Genomic DNA, 24,312 nt, shown 5'->3' with positions numbered 1-24,312 from the left:
TTTGCCTCGGCCTTCTGCGGAGCACTTCTACAGTTGCAACTATTATAATGGATTGAGACCATTTGATCACGACTTACTTTACCACCGACACGCTGAGGGCGCATATTCGACATATCTTACGGGTGTATTCGAACCATCTTGCTTGTCTGGACAGAACGACGAGCACAGATGTAATTATTCACCGTCGTAAGCACTCATCGTGACTCCCTGCCCTCGGGATTCACGCCCTAAGAACGTTCAACGTCAGCCTTGTGGTGTCTACAATAACCTGAAGTGCACCTTTCCGTCTCAGGGACACGAAAGAAAGCAGCTACCTTTGCCTAGAAGCAAACGACTCTGGACTGTTTGCATGCTTTATACTTTGAGAGAGCCCACATATACACAGATGGTTCTTCTACTCATAGCAACTCCACCGGCGCAGTGGTTATCCCATCAAGATCCATCAGCATTAACTGCAGGATTTCTCACGTCACAACAGCGACAGGTTCGGAGCTTGTTGCCCTCCAAGGCACTATCAATTATAGCAAGCACTAATCGGCCAATTGGTGGACAATATTCTGCGATTCAAAGGCGACCCTACAGTGTCATTTGTGAGGTATTCGTCACGGGTCCTGTGAAGTACTCGTACCGGAGATGCGAGAAACGTACCACCACATGATCTCGAAAGGACACAACCTCGTGTTTCTGTGGTACCCAGGTCATTGCGGTATCTCCGGCAGTGACCTCACCGACGAAGCTGCTAGAAAAGCACATGAAGGAACAAACGTGGTTTCTATACATTTATTGAAGACTGAAGCAACCCAACACCTAAGCAAGCTAGCGCATGATTGAACATTGCAGAAGTGGCATACACCTGACTTTAGTCACCATAGATTGCATTTACTCGACTATTCTATGCGACTGCGCTTGTTGCCTGGTCTTCGCCGAAGTAGTACGGAGTCGCTTTGGCCATTGTATTCACCAATACGTATTCACTATTGATTGTAATGACTGATAACGCCGAATGCGAAGCTTGTGGTGGCGAAGAAACGGTAGAATACCTTTTGTGCTAATTGCTGTTCTTTGAAAATGAAAGGCTTGCCTTTCGCATCGCTCTAAACGAGCTAGACGGAAGCTCTTTCTCGTTGGACCAGATCTTGGGACCATGGTCTCGCATATCACAGCGGCAGATGGCCGCAAAAGTGCTGATGTGATTTCTGAAGGAAACCGGACTAGATAGATAGATAGATAAACTTTATTGCAAAGATAAAGTTTTGTCTTGCCCCAATGGGGCATCGCTAATGGTCGGGGCCCCTAGTCCAGGGCTCCGCTGGCTCTTGCCATCTTCTCTGCTCTGTGGATCAGCTTGAGCTGGTCGTCGAGGGCCGAGCTGGACAGCAGCAGCCGTTTGCGATAAAGCACTTATAATTTTCACTATGTCAGCAACACCAACACTAAATTCTCTCCTTCTCTTAATATTTCCCGCCCATTACCCCTTCCTCCAGTGCCGGGTAGCCAACCGGGCTCTGTCCGTGGTTGATTTCCTGCCCTTCATTTATCCTTCTATCTCTCTCTAGGAGATGAGCCAAGAACGGGGGCACTACCACATAACCAGTATCCGAGATTGTCTTCTCGGCAAAACAATAGCAGCCAGCACCCGCAGCGTGATAAGAGGCAAAGAAAACGTCACTTTAAATAAATAAATAAATAAATAAATAAATAAATAAATAAATAAATAAATAAATAAATAAATAAATAAATAAATAAATAAATAAATCCAGGCGTGCTAAGCTAACACTTTTTTTTAAATCTCGAGCCCTCTCCCGTCTAAAACAGCAGTGTCTTTTTAAACACACAATATACATAGTGAAATATTTAGCGCGCACAATCAACAAGGACACAGTGAAGGGGGACACACGAGCGAGTAGGAGCATTTCAGACGACAATCACAGTATCCTTGTCGATTATTCGCGCTAAATATTTCACTATAAATTTGTACCAACTCGCCCAACTATCAGTTCTGCTACACAATATACGCTTGATGATGCTGTTTGCCAGGTTGGCTTCTCAGCACTATAACTACGTTTGTGGTGAAGTCTACTCCTTAGAATTAGAATGGTCTTATGTCCAGAATGTGAAGTTTCTGAGTGCATAGAGAGGATTGCGGACCTGCTGTGCTATTGCCCTCGTTTCAGTGCACCAAGAAAAGTCCTTAGCATCATGCTCGACGAGCTTGACAAGCGTACCCTTACGGAAACCAGAATTCTTGGACCCTGATCCCAGCAGACGTCAGAACGTGCTTCTTTAAAAGCGCTAGTGCATTGTTGAAAAAAAAACATCAGCACTTATAGAAAAACTATAGTTGCTCTCAGATGAATTAACTGTGTTTGTGCGGGACAGATTTTCTTCATATCGTTTCTTCTTTTCTCCTCCTGTTTTCTACTCTTTCCCCGTTTCACAGTGCAGAGTAGCCAACCGGACAGTTAATTGGGTTAACGTTTCCGCCGTTATACTCTTAGTTCTTTTTCTTTTTTTCTTTTTCTCCCTATAGTGTATGGTGACGCAGCGTTCCGAAAAGCTGAGGTGATGTGTTTCCCGCTTTTCAGGAGAAGAGAAAAAAATGGAAAGGGAAATAATGGAGGCACACCACAATGTAGCACATGACACATGAACCGAGTACGAGCAATTCAGAAGACAATCCAGTCCCATAGCTAAACAGCTTTGTCTCGTATTGACGTCCAACTCGACCTTTTTGGGAATTATAGCCTAGTGAGCAATGTTCGTGAAAGATGGAAGGAAGGAAGAAGGAAGGAAAGAGTGGAGAAGGAAAGGCAGGGAGGTTAACCAGTTCAGCACAACCGGTTTTCTACCCTACACATGGGTGCGGGATGAGGGGGAATGAAAGATGGGGAGAAGAGAGAGAGAGCACACAGCACAGCACAACATCGTCAGTCACAGACCGTCACTCTTGCGTGGTACGTGACATCACTGTCACAGCCGTTTGTCCAAGCCCGTTTTTTTAAAAAACCTAAGTAACCCCTTCGTCGCCTTCAGCTGTGATCTCTTCTGTCGACGACATGTGAGAATCACTTCAACTGACATTGGTCTGTTGTCAAGGTGCACTAGAACGGACGCCAGGGACTGTCTCTGAACATTAAATTCAGGACAGTCACATAGAATGTGTTCTAGCGTCTCCTCGCAAAGACAGGCATTGCAAAGAGCGTTGTCGGCCATTCTAATCAGAAATGAATAAGATTTAGTGAATGCCACCCCTAGCCATAAGCGACAAAGCATAGTGGCCTCTCTTCGGTGGAGTCCAGTTGGCATACAGAGATGCATCAAAGAGGGCAGGTGGTATTGACGATTGCTCTGGTTGGTCTGGCCGCTTGGTGTGCACCATAGAGAGAGCGTGATCTCCTGTGCAAGCACTCGAAGTCAGCTGGCTGCGTCGGACCGTGAGAGTGGTATGACCTCTTCCTGAGCTGCCCGAGCGGCATTATCGGCGTCTTCGTTCCCTATGACACCGCAGTGACTTGGAAGCCACTGAAATGTCACGTGGTGTCCTTTCTCATGCCATGTATGGAGTAGGTATCTAATATCGAATACGAGCTGTTCGTATGGCCCGCGACGCAGAGCTGATAGCACAGATTGTAGGGATGCCTTCGAGTCACTGAAGATTGACTATTGTCAAGGTGGTTCCCGATTGACGAAACAAAGTGCAGCGCGAAGAGCAGCTAGTTCCGCAGATGTCGATGTCGTTGGGTGGCCAGTCCTGAAGCTGATGGTAATAGCTCTTGCTTAGACAACCACAGCACCGGACGAACACTGGAAGTTTGTGGAACCACCAGTATAAATATGTACACTGTCCGCATACTTCTCGTGTAGAAGAAGCAGATACAGTTGTTTCAGCACAAGTGACGATAGCTCAGATTTTTCTTGATTCCTGGTACACTGAGATGTACTGTGGGGCTAATACGACACCAAGGGGGCATCGATGGTTTAGATGCAGCGGTGAAACCCGAGGGAAGTTTGTCGTTGTACTTGATGATAGTTTTAGAGAACGATGCTTGGCACCTGTCTGAAGGTAGTGTTGCAAGGTGGTGATAGGCCCGGGACACGTGCGAAATGTCTGATGTGCTTTCTCAGGGCTTCCACCGTAATGGGAGTTTGTATCGGATGGTCCCCAGCAATCGCAATAGTTGCCTCTGTTGACGTGCATCTGAGCAAACCAAGGCAAACTCTGAGTGCTTGAGCTTGTTCTGCCTGCAGAACACGAATATTTATCTTGCAAGTGTTGTTCAGTACAGGTAGACTATATCTTAAAAAACCGAGAAAGAGAGCTCTGTAGAGTTTCAGCATTGCGTCTACTGACACCCCCCACGTCTTTCCTGTCAAGTATTTAAACAACTGGGAAGTTGCTGTCAGGCCACGTGCGGGCTCCAACAGGAGATGGAGCTGCTGTAACTTGCTCGGCAGCACAGAGCGCGACGTCTGCTGAAAACTGGTTATTACAAAATAAAGCGCTGAAGCGTTTTGCTGCTTCAGCAACAGACAAGAACAAAGGGCTGGGAGTCCGTCATTGACGGTGGAGGTAATATGCCACATTAATGACTGCACCGGATGCTTAACTTGGGCAAAAGAGTATTTACAACTACCAGATTACGTGCGTCAAGAAACCGTGCCTGCTAGTATGTAGATCAAAAACTAAGAAAGAGAAAAGCCGCATCCTGTTTTGCGAGAAAATCCTGTCACCAGTTTCAAGTGGTGGAGCTGTAACTGGCACACCGACGCTATATGTCGAAAATAAATGTGATGCTTCTGCACTTTATATAAAATATATTAGCTTTATATAAAATTATATTACAAATTTGGCCACCTTTTCGAGAAACGTGAAGTTTACTGGCGAGCGTTACAATTAGTCGTTCAAGTCTAAATGGCTACTGAGTGAAGAGCACCGGGAGGAGGTCCACCAGATGTTGGCCAACTAACTGAATTGGTGCTTCTATGGCTCAATAGTGATGGCCACTTCGGACGCTCATGTCAGACAATCACCTATGGACGATTTTTTTTTTTGGGAGCGCAGCTCTCAAGCGCCCGTTCCTGCGGGGAGCGTCGGCATTGGCGTTGTCACTTGTAACCGCGCGAACGAGCGCAGCGAAAGATGAAAGAGCGAACGGGGAGCGCCGCGGGGGATGAACGACGCGAGGAGGAAAGCGGAGAGGAGGGTGCAGCGGAACCATGAGGCAGAAAGCGGAGGATGGTATGGCGAAAGCTTGAGAAGAAATGCGTAGTGCGGCGACGATGGCTACGAGATGGCGCCAGAGTAGCGCGCGTCGTCTGGGAGGTCCGTCGGCGGCAGCTGCTGTGAATCGCGCCCGCGGGCTGGCCCCACGTGCTGGCTCTCGCGATCGCCAGATTAGCGAGGAATTCGCGCCCCACTTCGCTCCATTTGCAACGTGCCGCACGATACAGATTGTCCGCGCCAGCCAATATATTGCGAAATGAAAACACGTATAGAGCTGCGCTCAAATTTCGCATTAGGGAGCATCGTAATCATCGGTGATTTTTTTTTTCACTGGCCTTATTGAGAGCACGTTCCCCTAACCCCAGCAACAATGAATCGCTGCGCTTCATTGAAGTCCCAGACCCGACCATAGCAGCATTGAGAAACCATGCACAATCCTGTGATCAAGGTATTCCTACGCTACAATAAAGCCCTTCTCTGCAGCGCGCACATCCAGCGTGTTTTCAGTGTCACTTGGCAGGTATATTCACAAAAAACGAGGAAAAATTACAGAAAAAAAGTTTTGAAAAGCTATTTTAACTGAATATCAACAAGGCTGCAGAGGACGCATTGAAACAGCCAGAGCAGCTCGTTCTATTTTCTGTATTTGTGCAATGTTAAGCAGAGTAGGGAGGAAAGTGACGTTAAAGTAATCGATTACTTTTCAGTAACTACTCAGTTACTTTCGTGGGGCAGGAAATTGTAACCGTAATCAATTACATTTTGTCAATGAAGTAAATGTAATTGTAATGGGTAACTTTCTTTTCTATAACGTGTACAAGTCTGGACAAATAGGGAATCTAGACGCATATCAAGTTTGCTGTCTTACGCAGAGGGAAGGGGGTGATGGGAAAGGATGTAGATAGCGAGCATGCTGCGCGCAACCGATAGTTTGGAGCGCGTCTATCACCAGTCACTCAGGTTGTTGACATTATATACTACAGTTGCGCTACATTCGCCTCCTGCGTTACTCGAGATATAGCTAGCACTAACATGCATCATGTTAACGACCAAAATACTAAAAGGAAGAACAAAAGAAGCAAAGTATAGGGGGCAGACAAGGCAAGGCGTAAACACAACCCTACTTGGAGGCTTAAAGCAGGCATTAAGTCAACATTGTCGGAATGACGCTCGAAACAGCACAGTTTGTATCTTTCTGCTATCTTTCAGCCTTGTGTACTGAAACGCACGGCGTCCTTACGGGCTGATGTCTCCTGCTCGCAGTGTCCATTCAGTGCACGGACGCCAAGATAGTGGTGTACGTGAAGACGAGCCGACCGTTCCACGGTCGCATCTACGCCATGGGACGCAGCGAGACCTGCAACACGAGCGTCCGGAACAGCCAGGCGTTTCGGCTCGACCTCTCTCTCACGGGACAAGATTGCAACACACAGTCAATGGTGCGTTTGCCCTCACCCATGGGAAGCGTATACGGGGCTCCATCCGCACGCGCCAGCACGCACCTGTAAACCTTATCGCATGTGTAACGTGGCCCCAGGTCAGTGTGGCATGGAAAGAAGCACCACATGACTGAAATCGCAGGATTGCCACAAATGATTCTCAGATACATCGCCTTGGACGGCATCGTTGTGTTTTGGCCCAGCCGAGCGGGAATCCGGCGCATAGGTGGCATGCAAAAGCAAAATAAATATGTAGAGCGCCAATAACGTTTTGAAAGTTTATGGCCGACCGCTACTGATGAACAGGTTTACGTTAATGATACATAGCAGCGCACGGCAAAACGAAGACACAGAAAGAGGAAAAGACCGAGGAAGCGCTGTGCCGTCTTTTCCTTTTTCTGCGTTTTCATTTTGCCGTGCGCTGCTATCACGGACAAGTTCCAACTCACCCGATTAGCCATTCTTTTGCGGTTTACGTTCTCCGGAGGAGACCTGGTTGTTTAATACCCGTTATAGAGCGTCATAAAACATGTTATCAACTCAAATTAGCACGGGACACAAGAACAAGAACGGGCCACCGGGAGTAGACGCAGAAAGCACATACGCTGGTGTCGTCTGTTATATCTGGTATTATGTTATTTCTATTATAATTTGTTTCTTATAGGAGTAAACGAGGTTATTGTACAGCTTTTTGTACAGGTTTTCGGGCATGCTACTATTGAATGGCGACTGAGACTCATTTATCCTGGAAGTCACACGGTAAAACCAAAATGACGTAATGATGCATTATGTGAACAGGAAAACAGAAAAACAAAAGAACAACAAAAACTGACTAATTTTGTCTTCGTAGATATTTGAAAAAGGAAAACGTGCAGGCAGAGGGCAATGTACATACATGGTCATACTTACATGAGCAGTTCAGCGTCAAAAAATTTACCGTGCGATTGCATCTTTGAACGCGAATAACGAAACTCTGTATTTATGCGGCAAGCAAACATTCGAGAAGCGTGACACAAAGAGACATTAGTTCAGACACTAGTTTTGAAACTCTGCGCGTGTACTTTCTGTCTCAACTCGTCATTACGAGCGCGGCTCTTCAATCTCCAACGCATAGATTCTGTATACAGTGTGCACAGCATGGCAAGTGTATGAAAACAAGAACCGCGCTGTTGTCACGCAGCTGCAACAGAACTGTAATCTCGCTTGCAGAGTACTCCTAAGAAACAGCCTTCTGTCGCGAACCTACTGTCGCGAATCAGAGGTAACGCGTAATTACATCAAGGAGATCATAACAGCTTGTGGCTCCTCCTTGCCGCTTAGTTGTTAGGTACTTTGGCAAGTTCACTTGGATTATAGCAGACACTGTGCAGCACACAACTTGTTAAAAGTGACGCACTATCGTCGACTAATGACAGGCGAACAGAAGAGTTCAAACGCGAACAGACGCACTCACATGTGCCGAAATGTGGGAAATTTATTTGATTGTTAAAGTGGGCGAGTTAGTCGACCATTCTTGTTACAGAAGCAACCATAAGGTCGAACACAGCAACCAAAAAAAAAAAAAAATGTGCGTCGTATGCCCGATCCCTATTCAAAAAGATTAATATCCCTCTAGCTAAAGCAATATCTTCGAATTTTCTTGCTCTCATTCAGCATTTTCTGTTCGGGTTGGTTTACCCACGGTAGTACAAAAAACAAAGCAAAAAAAAGTGATATTAGCACTGTGTCGTACGAGAACCGCTGAGCTGTGAACCCGGCAGTTGAAGTTTAGCATTGCATAAAAGCAAGACCGGAAAATGGGATGGAAGGACAAACACGCTTGCGGTTCTAGTAGCTGGTTCGTTCTTGTAACGGAAATAGATAGGATACCCCAGCAGCGGGTATCGAAAATTTCGGACAAAAATAATAGACGTGGCATTAATAATAAGAATGATCAAAGAAACAGCTACGAAAAAAAAAGTCCAGCCATCGTGCTGTTTTAAGAAAATGGATATCTACTGTTCTATCCCTTTTATTTCTCAGAAACTGGCTGTGTAGTGATTCAGGCATCAGGTGTCTCAACTACAGCATTGCTTTGTTCTGTACAGGCTAGAGGTGATCAATACAATAATAATTAAAAAGAACAGTGTAAGTCCAGGGATGCCGCAACGCAGACCTCAGTAAGTCACTAGCAGGGGTCAGCTCTATAGCTACGACACATATAGGACACTCATTACAATTACAGTCATTTGCATTTTGTTGTAGAAGTCCTTCGCGAACCATATTACTGTTGCCGCCTTCACCACCCATCACTAACATCTGGTCGACCTTATCACGAAGATTCACTTTTTCGTGTTTTCGCTCTGCTCTTCTAGGGTGGCGTGTACACGAACACGGTCGTACTGCAGCACCACAATGTGGTCCTCACCAAAGCGGACAAAGTGTACAATGTGCGTTGCACCTACGAGACGTCGTCCAAGAACATCTCGTTCGGCATGATGCCCGTGAGGTAAGCGACCGAACGCACGTTCGTACTTCCCCTGTGTCCATATTGTCGCCGTTACCTTGGCAGACCTCTGGCGGTAACTGGAGCAGTGATCTCGATTTCAGAGACCCCGACACCACCCAGATAACGGCCTCGCCGGAGGCGCCGCTCCCCAAGATCGTCATCTTCGGCGTCGACGGAAGGGAGGCGTCCACAGTCAGGATCGGCGATCGGCTCACCTTCAGGATCGAAATACCTGAGAGCAGTGAGTGTACGCGGCGGCAGTTTTCAGCGCTATACTAGAGAAAGCATTATATATATATATATATATATATATATATATATATATATATATATATAAACACCAGATGCCCGGGTAGAACTCGCATTATGTTAGTGCAACATCAACATGCAAACGCTGTCGACTCCAATGCAGAACCACGAGACTAACATCAGCCTTGGCTGGAAATATTCATTACGGTGATTGTCGCAAACTGGAACTCGTTGTCACAAAAATAATTTTGCGTGTGCGCCATCCGTGCTTAAATATTAACCTTGCGATTGTCTCGTCATCAGGTCGATTGCTAGCATGAGTGGCCGGTGCCCAGACACTAGCCAATGACAAAGTGCTCTTACGTAAGGAAATCTTGTGAAGGCGGATCTAGATTGTTAACTGATTGTTGTGATGCGTACTGTAATGATCACTTGGAGTGAGCGGATGCATTCCATTAGGGAAAAAGAAAAATAAGTGACCGGAGTTTTATTAGACGCAATAAATTAATTACAACAAGCTAGCGCGTCTTGCAGTGGAAAAGATTCGAGAACATGTAAAGGAACGACCGGACAGAAAAGAACGTAGGTAGGGTATATATGGGCCAAACAGGCGGTTATCAGGGCAAGGAAGCACGAGATTTTAATCAAGAATAAGATTTGTTTGCATTTGCCTAGGCACTGTGGCTCCTGCACGTGTGAGTCTTTCCATTAACCGCATACTCGGTAATAGCGAAGAGGCCTTGGCACGCGAGTTAATGGAGGCATATTACATCAGAAATCAATGAGGTATTATTGCGATAGCAAAACATGGACACTCCAGGTGCATTTCCGTCGTCGTCGCCGGCGTCACCGTGATGTTTCGCATAAAGTCCAAGTGCGAGAGCACCGTGGTCGAGCTCCGTATCCTTTGGGTGCTAGCGAAAGCGTGCGAGGGTAAGCCGAAGATGGTGGCTCGATGTCGCGCGCGCAAGGAAAGAAGGTGAGGAGGAAGCGCGCTGTCTTCCATCCCGCGCAAGGTACCGGGGTCGTTCTACTCCGGCGGCGGCTGTGTATGGCGCGGCGGAGCGTGGCCGCGTGTGCCCTATCTTGAAATCGATCTGCGATGAGTACAGACTCTAAGGGCGCCGAGGGCTGATAGCTTCGTCTGTGCTGTATCCTCGCCGCTTAGTTCGCGGTAAAGCGAGAGGCAGCACGAAGGTCAATTCACTCGCTGCTGCTGCCGCTCTTCCCCATGCCAGCGTTTTGATAGCGAGTGAGCGAGTGACCACGCTCATCGAGTTTGCCTGTGTTCGGGTAACACCATGCCTGTTTATTTAGTTAGTAAACGAATGCTTACGATTTTAAACGGCCGATTAAAACTACTATCCTTACTTCGCGTATGCTCTCTAATAATTTGCTATTGCAATCGGCGCTTTGCATTTTGAGGGAAACTGCGACATTTTTGTATCAGCGATACGTCTGTGACTCTCCGCAGCAATGAAGACCCATTCTTCGCGCTATGGTTAGATTAAGCACGCGTTTGAACAATTCAAGATCCATTGCTATCGGGTCAGTTTTTGGTGCACAGATGTGCTTGTGCAAGCTGGCCCCTTCCTTAAAAAGTGTACCTGTATTCTCCGAATAAAGTTAGTTGCGAGTGACACTCTTTCCAGAACAGTCGTTTCTTTACATGTTTTCGCGTTTTTCTGCTGTGAGAAATACGAACCAACTAGCCCAGGAACAAATAGTGATAAGCTAGCAGCTCCTATATAGAATATCAAAAGAATAGCACATGCCAGAGCGATGTTGTGTTGCTCCCACTCGTTCAGTCACGTCTTTTTTGTCTCGCTGTTCTCCAAAATGGACAGCTGTAGCATTAGCAAGGCTATATGCATAATAAAACCAAATCAAACCAAGAAACAAAATAAGGAAGCACGTGATATATATCGATATAATAACTAATCTGACGCCAATTTTACAAGCCATCTATACGTTTTACTTTAGTGCGATGTCAACGTGTGCAGGGTTGAAAAAATGCAACGGCTCATTCTGTTCGACTTCTGTTCTTTTCACGCTTCGCTACTGGCCCGCGTGTCGTCCTGCGACGTTATCACAACATTCAGCTGCCCAGGAGCGGCGGGTGATATAAATGAAAAAAAAAAAAAGAGGCAACCTTTAGAATCTTAAAAGCAGGCTAGGAAGGCACTGCTTTTACTGTGGTAATCAGTCAAAGGTACTCGTCGTTATCGCCGTTGGCATTGTAGACGTGGTGTGAAGCTAAAAGCTATCTTACACAACCAACGTAGTCACTTCTGCATGCTTTTACGACAAGAAGAGAAATGCAAAAAAAAAAAAAAATTAGCACGAGTGCAATAAGTGGTAGTAAGCGGAATGCCCATGAAATACCTCGTCGCAAAAATCACAGCAAGATCTACGAAATGCGCATATCGAGAAGTGGAGAAACGTTTGAACCATCAACAAACGCTTGTGGCAGGAAATTTGGGAATATGCTCACTGCTTCTTCGGACTAACCGCAGTTACGCGCATGGGGCGCGTGTGGTACGTTATGTCTAAGGTATTTATTGTGCGAGGGCTGCGCAGGCCAATCCGTCTCACAATTGAAATTAGGAGTTATGACAGCCGTGTGCATTCATCTTTATTTTTATTTTACAGCAAAGCTGTTGCGCGGCGGCGCGGTCGGCATCAAATGACAATCAAAGAACAGCCGGCAGCCCGCGTCGGGGGCCCGGAATTTGCTTAGAAATGAAATAAACAAGAGTTGTAAACGTTACATTGCTCATACGCCTCACTCGAATAGACAACCACTTTTCTTGCACGGTTAATCTGAGCCAGTAATTCATAAGGGTTGTTTCTGACGCCGCGTTTCACTGGTTCCATGTTGTAGGTCAGCTAGGAGGGGCCCAAATCATTAAAAATTTTGTGGTTACCGCGTCTAGGCCTTCTGGTTAAGATCAATTTTAGTAGATATTCATATAAGTACATTCGTACCATGCCGTTACTTTTTTTTCAATGTTTTTAAATAAAAAAGCAGGTCTCTATACAAAGCTCGGATATAGTGAAACTTATGGAAATGCCCGCGTATACTGAACGAATCGCACCCGGATATAGTGAAGAGTTTTCAATGACTTGGATAGATTTCGGGAAGTGGCAAAACAAACCCCTTGGACTTCCGCAAGGTGTGAGAACTCCCTTGTACAGCTGCGCTGTCTTTTATGTGTGAGTTACTCGTATTGGCATACATATGCGCAAAATTTTTTTTTAGAACAGAGTGACGCGTACTCAACGTTACACGGAGTAGTAAGGAGGAAGGAAGAAAGAGAAAGGCAGAAGGCAGGGAGGTTAACCAGAATAACGTCCGGTTGGCTACCCTACACCGGGGGAATGGGAAGAGGGAACACAAAGATGCCAGGGAGAGAGAGGAGGGAAGGAAAGAAGGGAAATTAGTGGTGAGTTCGCTGACGCGTGTGTTATTGCACTAATAGTCACAGACGTCGACACAAGCCCGTCGTCCTCAAGAAGCACAAAAGTGCCTTCACTGCTTTATGGGCCGACGAGCGATGGGAATGGTGTTCCAGCAGCGCCTGCACGGAAAGCGTCCGATTATCCCGTTTTTTTAGCGCGTTAGCAAGTCCTTGTCTTTCTGAGGTATATCGTGGACAGTGGCACAGCAGGTGGTCGATAGTTTCGTCGGTGCCACAGACCTCGTATGCTACACTGTCGGTCACTACAATTAATGCAGCGTATGCCTTTGTTAAGGCAACTCCTAACCAAAGGCGACAGAGAAGTGAAGCTTCACGTCGAGGAAGTCCGAATGGAGGTCGGAGTTGCAGTGAGGGGTTTAATCGATGCAGTCGTGTAAGCCTTACGTTTGGCGAGTTCCACTCGGTCAGTGAGAGACTACGTGCCAGGTGTCGAAGCTGCCTTGCGGCGTCTGTCCTCGAAAGCGGAATTGGAACGCTGTGCTCTTCTTGATGTGATGTGCGAGCAGCGTTACCTGCGGAATCATTGCCACTGATTCCACAATGACCAGGTACCCATTGAAAGACAACCTCGTGGCCTTTTTGTTGGACGTGATGGTGAAGTTTCACGGTTTCGTATGTCAACTGTTCATAACAGCCGCGTCGGAGAACTGACTGCATGCACTGTAATGCCGGTTTTGAGTCTGAAAACACAGCCCATTTTCTAGGTCTTTCAGAATCAATGAATTCTAGTGCACGACGCAGAACTGTTAGTTCTGCCGCCGTTGAGGTCGTGACATGCGATGTCTTGAACCGCAGTGTTATTCCTCGCGTTGGTATAACCACCGCTCCACCAGAACTGGACGACGTAGTCGATCCATCGGTATAGATGTGCACGTGGTTGCTGTACTTTTCATGCAAGAGGAGTAAGCTCAGTTGTTTTAGAGCAGGGGCCGGTAGGTCTGACTTCTTCTGTAGTCCTGGAATCGTTATATGTATTTGTGGACGGCTCACACGGAGTAGTAGAAGTATCATTTACCTCAATCTTTCCACAGCAACTCATTTGCAAAAGATCAGAATAGGTTATGTGTTGTCTCGTTGTAAAACAATTGTCAGATACTTGTCAAATACTTGTCGAACGTTATCCTACTGTCGTAACATCTTAACTAATGCCAGCGATCTTAATTTAAGTCAGCAGTACAAAGATCAGTGTAACGTTTTAATGTTCTACTCAAAAGGCTTTTCCACAGTATGATGCCAAACCATGTGGCATAACTTGATAGTCGACATTTTCTAGACATTGCACCGATGAGACGCTATATCAATCAATCAATCAATCAATCAATCAATCAATCAATCAATCAATCAATCAATCAATCAATCAATCAATCAAACCAAACGCAGATTTGTTTCAATGCACTATCGTGGAGAAATTCAATACGAACTAGAAATTATAATATAATAATAAGTTTATCTGCCATCATACATATTAGATGGGAGGGCGGAGGAAAAAAAAGCTGCTCATAGGCAGCTTAACCAGCCCACAGCCCCTGATTGTATTGTCCGAATCATGAAATAAAACACCTTTCACAAATAATAACACGAGAGTGCGACTTCGTAGCGCTACATTCCTGTAAACAACGACAATGCAGGCCTCAATCTATGCGTAGAAACCGAAATAATGCCGACATCGCACAAGTTTTCAACGCGGAAGCGAAATAACACATTCTACAAATCTTTATTTTTTTCGCGTTTCATTTGCGCCAAATTGTACGCTTTACGAGCTTCCGGACAGATGGAGTGTACTTCCCGGGTTAGTGTGGCTCTTTTAAAGTCTTTCTGCTTTCAACGAAATACCGCTTATAACAGATTCCATTTTCTGTCCCGGTGATTTTGCTATACCAAAGGTTTACTGTATTTTTGGTATGATAATAGAAAATGGAAAGTAAGGTCGGTAATAAAGAAAGCACCGCCGTTTGTTAAAGACAAAGCCCGCAGTGTGCTTAAGTAGCGTTTCAGTAACAATGCCCGTGGTCGCACATCCTGCCACGATAAACCCATAAGCATCCAGAAAAAAAAACTGTTAGCAGAAAATGAATGAAATGGTCGTTCCGTTTCTTTTTATTTTACAGCTCCCTATGGCATCTTCGCACGCAGCTGCATCGCCATGGCTAAGGATGCGAGGAGCACGTTTGAAATCATTGACGAAAGAGGGTATGTCCGCTTTATTATTCACTCAGCCGCTATTCCATGGAGCATGTGCGCTGTAAATGCATCACACGCTCTTTGTATCCCTCCCCACAGCTGTCCTGTGGATCCTTCCATATTCCCCGGCTTTATGCAAATTGACAGCAGCCTTCAGAGTTCCTACGAGGCATTTAGGTTCACAGAATCCTACGGTGTCATCTTCCAGTGCAACGTCAAGTACTGCGTCGGTAGGTGTGAACCGGTGAGTGGTCCTCATTTCCTGGCTTCTTGCATGTCAGAGAAACGACGACAACAAAAGTGGGCAAAGACGCAAAGGGAGGGAAGGACAGAATGAGAGGCGCATTGTTGAACTGCGGCACGTCGCTGGCTGTACCTTTCGTCTTGTGACAAGCAGTTGCCGTCCACATTAGACGAGAGAGTTTATTCAGGGGAAAGCCGTATGGTCGGATGACATAGGAGAAATAAAGGCGAAACGAAAGGAGAGGATGATGCTGGCAATGAAGCAGAAGACGATGATTCAGTCTACGTTCATAGAGCACCTAATGTTTTTCTTAAAGTCCACATACTAAAGGCTTGTTATGATCAAGTAGAAATGGGATAGCATAGAGGGTAGTGTCAAGTTAGAAGGAAGACAATGAACACTGCGCGCTTGTGCACATGTGGTGAACTGAACGGTTAATGCTTCGTCGCGTATGTGTGCGTGCGTACTTTGAACTTCTCCTTCTTCTCTCAGTCTTCAGTTCCCTTTTCTATTTCCCCAGTGCAGCGTGGTAACCAACCGGGCTCCGCCTGCTTAATCTCTCTTACCACTTCTCTCTCTCTCTCGCTCTGCTCGCACATGCGAGATTATGCAGCAGCACGAATGCAAGCCGTCATCGATGCCTGAAGACTTGAGAAACTGTAGCAGCCCCCGAGCGGCTTTTCGAGTCATCTATTCCTGAGTTTAACGGGGAGACACGGAAGACTAAAAATAACGAACACGTGGTGCAGCATAAAATGAACCATACAACAAATACAATAACATCTTATTGCGGACATTGAATAACAAACTAGAGAAATAGTGGCAGGGCAATGAAAAGAAAAAAAAATGAACGAAAAATGTTTCGAAGGGAATTATGAGAAATTTCACGGATAGAGGTGTAAAATAAACGCAACTTGTTTATAGTAAAGAAGGCAAAGTATATTTTAGAGTTTGACAGCCGTAGTTCGTACGGGGGTGAGACACAGACCAGTATCCATGCTGTTGTGTAGGGTAGTAGTGAATGCTGGTGTGGAGAATAGCTACTTCAGATAAGAATAACCTGTGATCTATATAGCTGCCAAAGACGGTAATGGTACACGCTGGATAAGCGCATGATGCGTTGGGCGGTAAACAGCGGTTCAGAATGTGTTCTGCAAGGCACGGCAGCAATTGCTCTAAGCACATTCTTCTGCATAACTGAGAGCTTCATCATGCTTGTCTGTGTTGTACTGCCCCATACCAAATTGCAGTATTCGAATCGCGATTCAAATAGTGCATGATAAAACGTAAGTTTTGTTTTTACAGGTAGTAAATACTGAAATTTTCTCTTGATTCCAACTATACGGGCAAGCTTCCCTTGCAGATGCTAGGTATGAGCATCCGATAACAGGAATTATTTGAAATGTACTCGCAGCGTTTTAACTGTGTTTGTAATTTCTATGGCATTTCCTCCTAAGGTAAGAGTAGCGCTGATAGAAACAGCTTGATTTTTTGCTCTGAAAAAAGTGGCTTTAGTTTTGTCGGAGTTTATAAGGAGAAAAGTTTTAATAGGCCAAGAGTGCAACTTATCTAAGATGTTATTCGCTTGTTGGACCAAATCATTCGCATTTGTACCTGATAAAGATAAGCCCGTGTCGTCTACATACATACAGTAATGTCTCGTTAATGTGGACCCCGTTTATATGGGCATCCCGGAATACAGACGAAATTTTCGGCGACCGGTCTCTTTCCATGTAATTCTGCCCCGTTAATATAGAAACCCACAGTCTGGACTATGGACGGCTATTTTGGGGACGAAACGGGTAAATATAGACATTTTTGTCTGGTTGTTACGGACACGGGTCCACAAAGCAAAAAAAAAAAAAAAAAAGAAAAAAGAAATGACTGGTGACCCCCAGAGGCCCCAGTGCGTACCCGGAATTCGCGCAGGCCACGCCTGTATGCACAGAAGCTTTTCGGCATGGTGTCCAACTGTCTCATCAGATTGCCTGCCCGACGCGCGTACCCAGCACATTCTGGAACTGGCGCGACGACAAGTGATAACGCAAGACCATTCTACGGTAAATGTTTAAAAGCCGACACGCTTCGCCGAGCATCATACTATCAATCGTGCTCGCCGCTGCTGTATCATCGCACTGTAAGCGCTTATTTTTGCCGGGCACAAGTAACAAGCTCTCAGTTTTGTTATCGGTGTGCCAGCTCGACCACGTGACAATATTCGCTGCGCATAAAAGGCGAGGCTAGACGCTTCTCTGGTGAGTTCGGAGGAGACGATGACTGGTGTTAAGAGCAAACGGACAGAGCTTTCCGCTCAGCTGAAAAAGGAAATATGCAAATTCAAAAGTGAGACGCCTTCAGCATCTGTTCAATACGTGAAAGACTGGAGTGGGAAAAACCTTGGCATTGATCTGGATTATTCCTCAATGTTTGGATTTTTGATCTTGATTCGTTATTATGGACGACTCACATTATGGACGATTTTTCTGCGGAACGGAGGCGTCCATGAGTGTAACATATTGAATACCAGTATCTATTTCTATGAAGTCGTTAATATAAATAATGAATAGCAAAGGACCAAGCGGGCTATCTTGAGGAACGCGGTGTTTAATAGTATTACAGGATGCGTGATGCTCGCCAATAACCACATATTTAACACGATCGCGCAAGTAAATAGATATTAAATCTAAAGAAATACCTCGCACACGATAAGCTGGAAGTTTTAAAAGAAGGATTTTATGGTTGATTTTGTCAAACGCTTCCGAGAAATCTATAAACATTCCTAAAATAATTGTTTTGTTTCCTATATTATTGTAAGGTAAACCAAACTTGTTTAGTAAAGAAGGCAATGTATATTTTAGAGTTTGACAGCCGTAGTTCGTGCGGGGGGAGACACAGGCCAGTATTCATGGTGTTGTGTAGGGTAGCAGTGAATGTTGGTGTGGAGAAGAGCAACTAAAAATAAGTTCTTTTTTGTTTGAGCAATGCAACTTCACTGGAAGATTTTTCTCTAAAACTAAACTTTTAACTGGTTAGTAAACCATATCTTTGAAACAAAACATTTAGAAAGACGCACATAGGTAATTCGCTCTAATCCTTTCGAAAAATTTGGTAAAATGGATATGGGCCTACAATTATTGAGTACTACTTCCTTAGCACTTCCTTAGCATTTATTTTATGAAGAATGACCACTTTCGCCTTTTTCATCTCTGAAGGAAAAATACCGGTACTCAGAAACAAATGATAAATATACGTTAGGATTGAGCAAATAACAACTATGGCACGTAATACAGGTTACATTCTCAACCCAAAAGCATGTACGCATTTGCTGACTTTCACACGCCTTAAAGTCGTTACTATACCTAAGCGCAATCACACTCAATAAGACCTATGGTATCATGTGCCTGATTTTTCGCGTAATCAAAAACACTAGTCTCATGCTCACTTTTACCAAGAAAGGTGAAATAGTCGTTAAACTTGTCAGTTAAGTCTCTACCAGCGTAGTTGACACCATCAATTGTAAGCGAAACAGGTGAACAAGATCGATCAGAACCTAAGAGCAAGTTTCATCTACTCCAGATGATATTTTGATCATTAATACCTTCAAATAAGCTTACGTGATATTCATTTGTAGATTGGCTTAATGTGACGCTTAGTATATTGCGCAATTTCTAGAAAACTATGAAATTAAGGGGATCACGACTGAGCAAGCACTTCTGGTATAGCTTATTCTTCTTAGAAATCACTTTAAGGATGCGGGAAGTTATCCATGGCTTACGAGCTTTCTTTGTTTTTTGTTATCCTGTATGGGAATGCTTTAATGTAACATAATGTGAATTGCTTTAAGAAACAAATTAAACGCATTGTCTGCAGTCAAGTGGCTATAGAAGGGTGTCCAATCAAAAATTTACATCATGGGTCGAAATTCTTCTAACGAGTTGGTGTTAATATTCTGTGCCTTAAAATACTGGTCATGTGTAATTTTGTTAAAGAACAAAGGGACGTTACATATAAAAAACACAGGGACGTGATCACTCAGTGATCTATTAATAACTCTTAATATAACTCTTAATTACTCTTAAACTATTAATAACATTCTAAGAATACTACCTCTGAAAACGCTACAGACTATAGCCGAATTTATGCACTGCACTGCTTCTTTTTTTATTTCTTCGGTTATCCACAAGCCGATGGTTTTCCTTAAATCAGATTCAGTTTTGAAAGAACGTGGAACACCGAGAAAAAAAAATCAATGCCAGCGTTCCAGCGCTCATGCCGTTTGTTTCATTGCCATTAACATAAAGAAATACCGAATCGAAAAGAAAAGTGGTGTTGCTTTGGTCTTAATGTCAATGCCGCATGTACATTAGGGCTAATTTGCAGCTGCGCTCCTGTTTAACTGCTCCGGTTATAGTACAACCACCTCTTCCGTGCTCTCGTTCTTTTTTTTTTATCTGAACGGCGTGGTTGGGTTGGGTCACGCCAGAGGAAGGGTTTTTCACAGGACCGTTTCCTGAAGGCATCACGCACGTCGCGCATACGATGCATGCGTCAGCGTGTTGCCCAGTACAAGCTGGGTGAGAAACGCTCGGCCAGAGACGGCTGAACTTACATTTGGTCATCGTATTTTCAGGTTGTCTGCACGCATGGCCGGGAGAACATTGAGTCGTGGGGACGTCGCAAGCGGTCTACCCGTATTTCCAAGCGGAACACGGAGGAAATGACGCTCAGCCAAGAGATCCTGGTGCTGGACATCGGGGATGAACCAGCCGCGAGGTCCATGACAGAGAGGCCCCCCACAGTCAACGGTGAGCGTCCAGCTGATTTCCGCAGTCTGGACCTGCCTAAACGTCTAATTAAACGGATCAAGGAAAGAGAAGGAGCGCGGAGTACATTTCTCATAGTGGCAGAAGACGCAATAAGAAAAAAAAAAAATGTTATCCAATAGCGTTATCTTCTCGTGATCTGCTAAAGTTGACGATTTGGTTCCGTTAGTTCTTTACTTGAGGTCCAGACAAGAGGGGTACCCTCAGCGCGACATACCTATACAACCTAGTAGTCTTCACAGAAGCGCACTCGCTTCTCTGAAGGGATGCTATTGGCGTATTTTTTTCCTTTGTTACACGAGAACTCTTAGTCCACTGAGATCCGAATATGTCTTTTTCGTAATTGTTTGTAGTTCGTGTTAACATTTGCAGTAGGTACAAAGAGGGATAATACAATACATGTTGAAGGAATTAAATGTTTCGGTTGGCGAAGGACGAGTGGCAATTATAATGATAGCGTTTAGATAAGTGCGACCTGTTAACGAAAATCTGTGACATAGTGGATGAAATGCCTCCTTCCCAATTATTCGTATATGCGTTGAATGAAGCCGTAAACTACGATATGTCGACGGATGATGAAAAGAGGTCTCTCAAATCGGGGTGCATCTATGAGTAAACTGTCTTCGCGAAAGCCTCACCAAGCTGGCGCCTTTGCTGAACTAGAGCATGTTTGTTTCTGTATTCGCAGAGTCGCTCAGCTACCAGGAGACAGTGGAGCTGATGGACAAGTGCGCCTCGAAGAATTCCGTGATGGCACTTAGCATAACTGCGTCGACCCTACTGGTGATTTACATCTGCACCGTTGCGTACTTTGTCGCACAAAGGAAAGTGAAGTCCATAACATGAACATGATAACCGTGGACTTCGAAGGATCGCATTCGTTCGACACAATGGCGTGGACTTGTAACTCTTGCATCCTGCCCATTTTTATTCCCACCGAGTGCTCTGATACACATTTTGGTGCATTTTCAACTGCTGAGCATTACGTTTCAGAGGAAAAAATATGGAAGCGATATATAGCTCGCAGTTAGTGTCCCTGCATATATGCTCATATACAGGAACACTACTCGCCGGAAGTAGAGACGTTAGTGAAGCCCGGGAACTAGGCTCGAAGAGCCCGTTTCCCGCGAAACACTCCCCTCTTGCTGACATACAGTCGCTTGAAGAAAACACGAATGCGGGGCGCAAGGGATAATTATGAACTCTACCTTAATCCGTGCCCGCGTTGAATGTAAACACGGCAACTCATAGCCATGTACGGGTAGAACTGAACTCATCCATTCACTTTCGCAAAATTCGATGCCACAGCTTAATCAAGGAGCGACTATGCCGTTCCTCGATATGATCATGACCATTATCTGCAGCTATCGCATTGGGTTCAGAACAGACGAACGCACCTGGTGCGGATGCTGCCGTGGTGGTATACGAACCGCCATCGCATCGATGAGCTTCGCCAAAGTCTCCACCAACCCACTTCAAACATGCTGCCAGTGGCAAAATTAACTTTCGGAGTTGGTATGGAGGGTGTGCGTGGAGCGCATCCAGATTTATGAGTGCAATACATGAATAATTGGAGTGCGGCAGTCAGAGTGCGAGTCATATCGTGTAGATACTTCATCACGAGCGAGTAGCATTCGGTAACATGTGCGCACAAGCCGTGAGAGCCATACTAGAGAATGCTGTTGTGCGTGTCTGTTGCTCTCCGTATTTTTATCGCACGATAATAGAGCTTGTGTGCTGCTGTACATCATTAGCGGCTCCGTTGCAACACCTTTCTCGTGTGGTTACTTTGTGTTTGGGCTCTTTAAGCAGGTGTAACCTCATTGTCATGTCCTAGCAGACCAAACTCAGATTTAGGCTTAAATTTCAATACTAGTGGTCGTCAAAGTATAAGAAGGCAAACGTGCGCCGGACTGGACAGGCCACGTGATAAGTAGCAATTGGTCGCAAAAAAAGAAATAAAAAAATCTACTGGGGCAAACAAACAGGGCAGGCTTCTTGAACATCATTCCATTAACAGGTTACCTATGCAGCCAAAGAACGTCAGTGTACTGATATACAGATGCTCACATGCAGGTGTTTGAAGTTTCTCATGAAGTGGCAACAGCCGGTGGGAGTGGACCTATAGCCCCTAGAACTGCCACCGCGTAGAAGTTTCGGCCCGTGTGTAGCAACGCAGTCGACATCTGCGTCTGTCTCGTTCGCCACGAGGCACTTTTTTTTTCGTGGTGCCGTCGACGACAGACATCAGGAATAAAAATCCAGAACGAAAATAGAGAATGAAAGGCATGAAAATGAGATTTCTAGAGCGAAATTGGTGAAAAAACACTTTCTATAGTTCAAATTCGAAGCCCCAACCAGGCCTCCGATAAGCACGCAGCACCTGCTGCACATACCACATTCAGCCACGAATGCAACTGAAACACACAGAACTACTTCAAAAGCCTTAAGCTCTGCAGCACACGAGAAAGGTAGTTGTATGGAGAACTCACATCAGCAGCGTTCAAATCGATATAGCACTTGGGGTAAAAGAGATGTAGTATGTGTTTTCTTTCCCCCTTCAGCTCTAAAAGTGAGCTCCGCTCGTGCCAGTGCACGGAACAATTGTGCTACGAAAGAATTAGAACATGCGTGGCCACTTTGTCGCGTTCTGATATGGTTCTTTCGCCACCAAATATTTATGTCCCCTTGTCTGCGATGAAGGGCAGCAGTGCGGGCATACCTCAACCAAAAAAAAAAAAAAAGAATGATGAGGGTTGTGAATACGGATCATGCTACAACTGCCTTACTGTGTAAATAGATTTTTTTTTCGTTTTACGTATGAATTTACCGTGTGTGCATGTGAACATCACTAGATTTTGTTTTTTCTTCTTTCATACGAAGTGTATTGTTATGGAAAGCTGCACGAAATTCAAGTCAACGTTTCGTGCAGCCCAGTGTTTCTTCTCTGGGTCCTACAGACTTTTGTTATCAACGGCATTTCTCTCCCTCTTCATATTAATGTTCACGTGCGCTGTATTTATTTATTTATTTATCCATAGCAACCACCGAGCTCCATGAGTGGGCCAATACTGCTAGAAACGACGTGTGCCGGGTGCACGCTTCGCTTCATGTTGCGCGCCAAGTTTCACTTTGCTGTCAAGCGTGAGATGGGGGTGCGCATTTCACCATGTGGTGGCGGTTTCGGTGCGTGATGGGGAACAGCCTACAACGCTTCTCCGCGACTCTCTTTCTATGCGGTGTCAACGACGTTGCGGCTTTTATGTACGGCGGGTAGCTGCGCCCAGTGGGCAGCATAAGAGCAGCACATGCACTGGTTTTGTAGGATGTTTTCGAATAAACTCAATGTTGAGAAACCAACCAAACGGAGAGCAATCCATTGTGTTCAATTTGAAGGGAGGTGCCAAAACATTCTCGCCTTCACACAACGAAAAAGACGCAACACATCAAGGAAGAGACAGGTGGAAGGACAGGGCGTTTCTCGCCTTCCCAGATTATGTCGCATGTGTCTCGGGAAAACCATGAGGTGGGGCCGGTAGTGCAGATCAACTATAAGGTAGTTTTTAAGGTAGTGCAGATCAACTATAACGTATGGATTTAAGCGCCATTGTTTTATCTGAATACTGGGAAAGCGAACAGCAGAGCAGGTGGTGACATTTAGTGAGGCTGTGCTTATACCATAATATAATCTGCTCTGCGGCACTTCTTGGCTTTCGTTACCTTTCTCTTCTGTGACACTTTCGTTTTGCGACACCTATGTTGTGTGACAGTTCACCTACCTTTTGGTGTGGTGGTTTTAGCAGTGACGCCAACTGCTAACGCCATATACGCCAAAAAATTTGCGTCATTGAGAAAACTTAGACGTCAGTAGACAAGAGCACACAACGGCAGAATGTAATGAGAGACTCCGTGCATGTGGTTTGGTTGAGCTGAGCGAGGCACGGATGTAAAAAAAAAAAAAAAGAAAACACGTTGCATAATTTGTCTTTTAAAATACAGCTTCGCCGCAATACAGTTAATTTATGCGGTGAAGCATGCTTAATGTATTGAAGTGAAGCATATTTACAGCGGAAATGGCCATTGTCAAGGGGGCATATGTGTTCCTTTATTATACACGCACACGGTATCCTGTTACAGTGTGACAATCGAGACGCGTAATAAGTATACTGGCAGGCCTGCAGC

General features: G+C 45.2%; 1 protein-coding gene across 1 annotated transcript in view; it reads left to right on the top strand.

The window, feature by feature from the left end:
• The window catches only part of LOC119436850 (uncharacterized), a 56,748-nt gene extending 35,772 nt beyond the window's left edge, over positions 1–20,976 (top strand). Inside the window, exons 7-13 of the mRNA XM_049659978.1 lie at positions 6,488–6,663; positions 9,018–9,151; positions 9,253–9,392; positions 14,991–15,072; positions 15,163–15,307; positions 19,938–20,112; positions 20,819–20,976. Of these exons, the coding sequence (XP_049515935.1) occupies positions 6,488–6,663; positions 9,018–9,151; positions 9,253–9,392; positions 14,991–15,072; positions 15,163–15,307; positions 19,938–20,112; positions 20,819–20,976 (1,010 nt within the window). The remainder of the gene's footprint in view (positions 1–6,487; positions 6,664–9,017; positions 9,152–9,252; positions 9,393–14,990; positions 15,073–15,162; positions 15,308–19,937; positions 20,113–20,818) is intronic.
• The last annotated feature ends 3,336 nt before the right edge of the window (positions 20,977–24,312 follow it).

The sequence above is a fragment of the Dermacentor silvarum genome, chromosome 1, assembly GCF_013339745.2.
Source record: "Dermacentor silvarum isolate Dsil-2018 chromosome 1, BIME_Dsil_1.4, whole genome shotgun sequence".
Classification (NCBI taxonomy): domain Eukaryota; kingdom Metazoa; phylum Arthropoda; class Arachnida; order Ixodida; family Ixodidae; genus Dermacentor; species Dermacentor silvarum.
The sequence above is the reverse complement of the archived record's forward strand: the minus strand, read 5'-3'. Positions and strand labels throughout refer to the sequence as shown.